Source organism: Megalops cyprinoides, chromosome 12, assembly GCF_013368585.1.
Source record: "Megalops cyprinoides isolate fMegCyp1 chromosome 12, fMegCyp1.pri, whole genome shotgun sequence".
NCBI lineage: Eukaryota > Metazoa > Chordata > Actinopteri > Elopiformes > Megalopidae > Megalops > Megalops cyprinoides.
In genome coordinates, this window is record NC_050594.1 from 15,334,413 (window position 1) to 15,341,234 (window position 6,822).

The 6,822-nt window shown below is 44.8% G+C and overlaps 1 protein-coding gene across 1 annotated transcript; it reads right to left on the bottom strand.

Moving 5' to 3' along the window:
• Positions 1 to 595: 595 nt before the first annotated feature.
• On the bottom strand, positions 596 to 1,847 carry LOC118786496 (tumor necrosis factor alpha-induced protein 3-like). Its single transcript, XM_036541565.1, has 2 exons — positions 1,730 to 1,847; positions 596 to 1,265 (listed from the first exon to the last, which is right to left on the bottom strand). The coding sequence occupies exons 1-2, from the start codon at positions 1,832 to 1,834 to the stop codon at positions 1,020 to 1,022; spliced, it is 351 nt and encodes a 116-aa protein (XP_036397458.1). The 5' UTR covers positions 1,835 to 1,847; the 3' UTR covers positions 596 to 1,019.
• Positions 1,848 to 6,822: the final 4,975 nt, after the last annotated feature.

Consider the following 6,822-nt stretch of genomic DNA (forward strand, 5'->3'; position numbering starts at 1 on the left):
ACTCATATATATATATATATATATATATATATATATATAGACACTGAAAACATATGGCTGAAAAATCTTAACATTGATTGTTCTTGAGCAGACACCAGACAGTACATGACTACAATCTGCAATTGACCGTTTGTTAGTGGCACAGCTTTACCACCAGGGGGCACAGTTGCACTTTAAAGAACACTAGACTTTATTAAGCCATCATCTGGTTACATTACTCCCATGAAATACACAATGCATGCATTTTTTATTAGGGAAATGTATCCTTGATGAAAGTTTATTAACTAAAGTGTTATGTTTCACAATACATTACTGTGAAGTGGCACATTTAAAATGACACAGTGGAGACCTAAAGACCCACTATAAGACAATGCTAAAATGCATTGCGCAGTAGACATGAAACTAGTTGGTGACTGTGATAGCCCTACAAACACACAAGTAAGCATAGAGGTAAGCGCAGAATTGTGCAAAAAACCTATATTCTGCCCCAAAAGCTAAAAAATACCATTAAACATTTAACATCATTACATTATCGAGTGCATTATCAGATATCAATTTATTGTCAAGAATTAATATTATTATCATTGTGTGCCAGTGTTGCTAGTTCATTGGCCTCCTCTAAATAAACATCTCATTAAACATATAGTACAGGTGCCAATTTTATGAATAGGTAACCCCTCTTTAATTTCAAACATCCCAGAGCAATCATGAAACATGAAGAACTTTAATGGAAAATGATTGGCCAGCAATGTTGTTTTATTGAGGTGAGTCATGGGAGGTCAGTAAATGTTTTCGGTGAAAAAAAAAACAATATAGAACCACTCTTACGGGGTTGAACTGAGGTATGCATATTACAGGTGAAAAAGGTGAGGTACGCATATTCTTCTTTAGGTGACAAAACGGATGATCAAAACAGACGAGTTGAAAGATGAATGTGAAGTTAAAGTGCAGAAATCTGCGCCATCTAAATCTGTGGGCTTTGCTGCCCCTGCGGCCCAGGCCAGAATACTGGTCTGCAATCAGCAGCTGTGGCTCTTGTAGCAGCTGTTGCAGAGTCCCTGACACCTGGAGTTGCCATAGTTTGTGCACCCTTTCCTCCGACAGGGCCTCGGCCTGTCGAGTTCAGCTGAAGCCTGGGCGCTTCCTAGCGAGCGAATGGGGCTTCGCCTCTCCTCCACGTGGGCCGTGGTCTTCTCTTTCCTCTCGCTGGGCAGAAGCTGTTTGGCTGTGAGCCTGTGATGTCCATCACTTAGCTGGCTGCTTCTCTGAAAATACAGTCCACAAGGAATAGGCGATTCACACCACAATAACATAAGTTATTATAACTTATGTTAACATAAGTTAACATAAAATAAGTTATTATTCTTAACTTCTGAAAACCAAATCATGCACAAAAATCACCAGTACAAAACTATTACAGTAAGGGGCTGTCTATGGAAACTCCAAACTCCACTCATAAATTTTCCTCATTGCTAAGTGCTTGGCACGTCCCTTTGATAATTCTGATAACAGATAATGACTGGTAAAACTTCCACAGATTCATAACTGTTCATCACTGTAACATCATGCAACAAAGTGTCTCTACACAATGGGCTTAACAGTTACATGCTGTGCCTGTGTCATGTGATTTCAGTCACTTCTCTAACTCATTAGAAGGATCCTGTGAGACTGTGCGATGAAAGGGCTCTTCATCGGACAAAGCAATTGCTTGAGAGTTGAATTCTCATACCTGCCCACCAGATTTCGGTTCTGGTGTCTGGGAGTCCAGTGACCCCTTGTGGTTGGCTAAGTAACAGCGCTCACAGAAGCCTTTGAAGCTGGGTTTCCCCAGCATGTCGCACCCAGGACCAGAGCATCGAGGGAGGTTCCTGAGGGTGGAGGAGAGTTGGAGAGGTAGGGAGGAGGAGGAGGAGGAGGAGGAGGAGGAGGAAGAAGTTGCGGGTGGGGCCTGGGGTAATTTTTGTTCTGTGGGAGAGAGAGACATAGTCAGCACTGTGGGCCAGAGCGGGCAGCACTGGTCAAGCCATCATCAGGATACAGTTACCACACCCACAAATGCCCTTTTTCTTTTTAGGTCATGCTCACACATGCACATTCTCCTCAGATGGAATCCCAGCTAGCCTCTTATCTTTGAACTCTGTGGCATGTATTAACAAGAGCTGCGGGCTGTTTCAAAGAGTTAGCGTGACAATTTGCTTTGATGCAAAATGTGGTTTATAATTTGATCACAGTGATGCTAACTCCCAATAGTGTCAGTGCAGAGAACTGTAGCAGCATGTTTGTGCGATAAATCAAGCACATGAGCTCCTTTATTTATTTGTCTTGCATTGCTTTTCCTGTTTACTTAGCAGATTCTGGTTGGACTCCACAGAGGACACGCCCTTTACGCTGTGACATAAATGACGTAATGATAGATCAGGGCACTGGCCACATTGAAATCCTGTTGTGTGTTGTGTGCACAGAACATCCAAAGGTGGAAAAAAACACACAGGCACTACCTTTCAGTTCAGAGCAACATCAAATGTAACTTTTAATTGTGTATTGCAACAGGCTCTTAGGAAACCAACTTCTTTTTCTCTCTGTAAGTACCATTTCTTTCCAAATAGTTTCAGCGTAATGACATAATTCTGCCATAGTATGTATGCTGCTGAGGATGAGATTTTGACAGTCTTTATGGGCATATCCCATATGGAAATTAAATATATTGTAATATACTTAGAAATATGCTGTTCAGCCCAAGAACACATTGCAAACACAATTGAAATATATGAATTGTAAATCAGAAATATAGTTAAAACTATTTTAAAGATATTGATTGAGCAAAAAAATACACTCACTCAGATATACTCTCAATATATTATTTTATTAGTGAGTGGGTGGCTAGTGTAATCAAGTTTGCTTTATCTGGGATGAATGGAGATCAGATGGGCTATTTCAGGCTCATTTAGTTGATCCTTGTTTAATTTTGCAGCATTTTTGTTTAGTTTCCTAGCTGGCCTTAATTTCCTTTTCTTGCTTCAACTTCTTGTTAAGTTTGGAATATGTGTTTCCCAGCCCTCCTCTCTGTTGCCACTGTCACTTTATTCTCTGACCATAAAACTGATGGACACCTTATGGAACAACAATCTGGCTGCTGACTGCTTTATTTCCCTATAAAAAACAAAAGCTATCTGACTGTGAGGTCTTCCTCCTGTGAAGAATCTTAACCTGGAGAGACTACCATGAAGTATGGAAAATAAATTAATCTCATTTTGAAATGAGATACTGAGTCATAACGGCAATAATCAGGGCACTGTAAAATGGAAGTGCTCCAGAGAGACCTACAGGCTGAGCTGAACTGCTGTCTGGAAATGAAACTCGGTTAATTATCTGATTTCAGCATAAACTTTGATGGATGTAAAAAGCGTTTTGGGCTTTATGCTATAAACAGGCTACAGTAAACCCAGGAGGCTGGTAAACAGAAAAATGGTGAGAGACTTACTCTGGATGCAGTAACACACGGTGCAGTATCCAGCGTGCTTGAGGGTCCCAAAATATACGCAGCCAGGGGTGAGGCACCTCTTCCCCCCTTGGGGGTCTCCCGATGACCCAGCTGCCCCCGGTTGCAGCTCGGGGGCTGGCTGGGGTGTGGTCCGACTTTGCAGACACTGGAAACACAGCCCATTGAAGGTACGCGTCTCCCTCTTGCACGTCAGACACCGCCCGCACAGGAAGTCGTCCTCCTCTGCTCGGCTGGCAGGTTGCCCGGCCCCGCCCTCGGCCCCGCCCCTTTGGGGCGATACCCGCGCGTCGTCAACATTGTGGAGTCCGGCGGGCCCTGCCTGCGCCGAGTCCGAGTCCCGCCTCTGGGACGGGTTCTCCCGGGCATCGAGGGGACCGCGAAGGGAGAAGTGGGAGGTGGTGGAAGGGGCAGAACTGGGGCCTGGGGACAGCTGGACCCTGGAGGGCGTGTCTCTGCAGAAGGAGTCCCCAGAGCTGCTATATGCCCTCTCCTCTGGCCGTTCAGCTCCCAGCTTTGCCCTGCAGCCTCTGAGCTGCTGCTGCTGCTGCTGCTGCTGCTGAATCCCAGAACAATGGTGACAAAAGGGCCAGGTGAACTTAGACGCGAAGTACAGACAGTGCTCTGTCGCACATTTGTCCCTAGTGATGGAGAAGGCTGTCAAGGAACAGGATGAATGAAGAGGGCCATTCTGAGCTTCTCTGTGGCTGACCTTCGGCTCCTTCACTTCCTGGACGATCTGGCTGCACACATGATTGGCCAGCCTAAAATAGTCCTGGACTAAGTTAAGATGCTCAGGCAGATTGTGACCTTTCAACCTGGTAAAACAGAAAAGAGGAATAGCTATCATCAGAAACTGCTGTGACATGTTTGTGGTATATCTTCCAGAAAACAATGTAAACCAGTAAATCAGCTTTAGCACACGTACCACACCACCACAGGGAAGAGGTTCCCTACTTTTTCCACGGGAAACTTTTTACTATAATTTTTTAGCCTTCTCATTCTAATAAACACCCATAAGCAGTGGAACCAGTTACTCTGAAGGCTTTCTCTGACTCACGACAGAGGGCCCCCTGTTGGCCAGGCGGCAGAGGTGCAGCAGACTTTAAGGAGGGAAGGGAGTCGCGCCTCACCTGGCGGCACAGACAGTGCGCTGGCCGCACTGCAGGGTGGTGAGCTTCAGGTAAGCTCTGAGACAGCGCTGGCGGGTTCCCTCTTCTTGGTCAGGTGGAAAGTGCAGAGGTAGCCCCTGAAGGCCCCTCGGGGTACACCGTACCAGGGGCAGAGCTGTCCCATTCCCTGCAGAGATCACAGGGTCACTGACACTACCAGAGAGACAGGGTAAAATCCTATCTCTGCTGCTCCACCTTCAGACAGTCTGAGGGATAACTGTGCAGCTCTGTAAACCAGACTCATCTCTGGTGCGGTGAAAACAGCTAAGCATGGCTCACAGCTAAGCAAGCAGAATGCACAGGATCATTTTTTTGTTTCTCAACAGTTTGTGTCTATCTATACAAGACAGATTTATCCTATGAAATCAATAGGAGGTACAACAATAAAACGTTCATCTGTTGCCACAATCTACATCCTCCTTTCTCACCCCTAAGAATGGAGGAGAAGTGACTTATAACTATATTAGCCCACTCTTGGAAGAAACCATTACTCATGGAATAGGGGAGGTGGGGGGTGGTGGTGGGGTTGTTGAATTTCTTCGCATCTTAGAAAAAGGCCCCTGTCACAAAGTGACAGGAGCTGACCTGAATAAGACGTCAAGCTGCGGTCAGAGGCGCGGGAAACCCACAGCAGTCACCCCCTCGTCGCCTTGCTTTCTATCAGGACTCATATGCTGAGTCGAATCTTTCCTGCGACTCAGCTGTCAGTAATCAGAGAGACCGCTCAGCGGAACCAACTGTTTAATGGAATCAATTACCTCCTCAACAATAATGAAATCATTTTTATCTTCACTCCCTTTTTCGTGCGTAAACATCCCGGTATTACTCATTTCTGCACGGCTGCGGTCGATGAGAACACTGAGTAAAGATGTATTCAAATTCAGTCGCGTTCATGTTTGACTTAGTGCCGTGTAAGCGTTCCATAACTCATTTGCTATGTAGTGTGAATTGTCAGGGGCACCTTCACTCAGTCATTTCAACACTGAATCATGAGGAATGTTACGTGGTCTGGTCCAGAAAGTTTGCAAAAAAATCAGTTGACTCATATTTCATATAAACAACCTCTAAAAAAATGAGAAACATAAAATATCAGGCATGTTTTGCACACTAATTACTTATTTTTTTTCTGAGAAGCTGTCTTTGAGACTTGTCATAGATGTAACCAATCATAGAACAGTGCTCTTTCATAGCACCATGCTTATAGATACCGCAGTTTGTGTTTTTCGTATTCATGACACCACAAGGTCCAAACAATTTATCTACCTCCTGGCCAAGTCAGCATGTAGATATAATCTAACCAGACTGTCTATTCATCAGTCACCACTATTATCACTGCCACAAATGAGCTGGTGAGCCCGCACAAACTCTGAAATGTATCTTTGACAGTTTATATCATTATCTTAATGGCTAGCCACATATGTAACCTAACATAAAAGCAGTTAGTTAAAGCGATCTGAACATGACCAATCTCGCCTGTAACATCTGGCTAGCTTCCCAGCACTATTTAAAGTACAAAGAATAGCTATATAATAGCTATATAAGGATGTGTCATATTTTTACCTTAATATTACTGTATATATCTGTAAATATCCCTAGTCTGCTGACCTTTCTGCACCTGCTAGTATTTGTTAAAATGGAAGGATTGATCAGAATGTTCTGTAGAAACAGATCTGACAGACACATTCTGCATGTTTGAGGACAGAAAATACATCAATTTTCAGGTAACAACAAAGGCTCACCTTACCTTGTTCCCGGGAACTGCCGGCCATCACCAGTGGAGCAAAGTGTCGCCATGGAGACAAGCTGCCCAAGACCACAGGACAGGTGTGGCACTCTCCGCTCTCCCAGAGCAAAGGCAGGTATATCCCCACTGGCCCGGTGCTGGACGCCCCACTGGCTGCGGACTCCTTCTCCTCCATACTTCCTACAATGGGGGTCAGAGGTCAGACTCTGAGGGAGCTGATGACAACAGAGCAAATAAGAGGACCTCTCTGTTCCCTTAGAGCCACATGATGCATTCATGAGAGCTGGAAGCGTTTCATAATCAGCCATTTGATCGGCCCCTCCTTGCTCTCAACAGCCTGAGGCTCTACAGAGCGGCTTGTGAGACTCACTGAATGGAAATATTTCCCGGAGAAAAGCGGTAAGCAT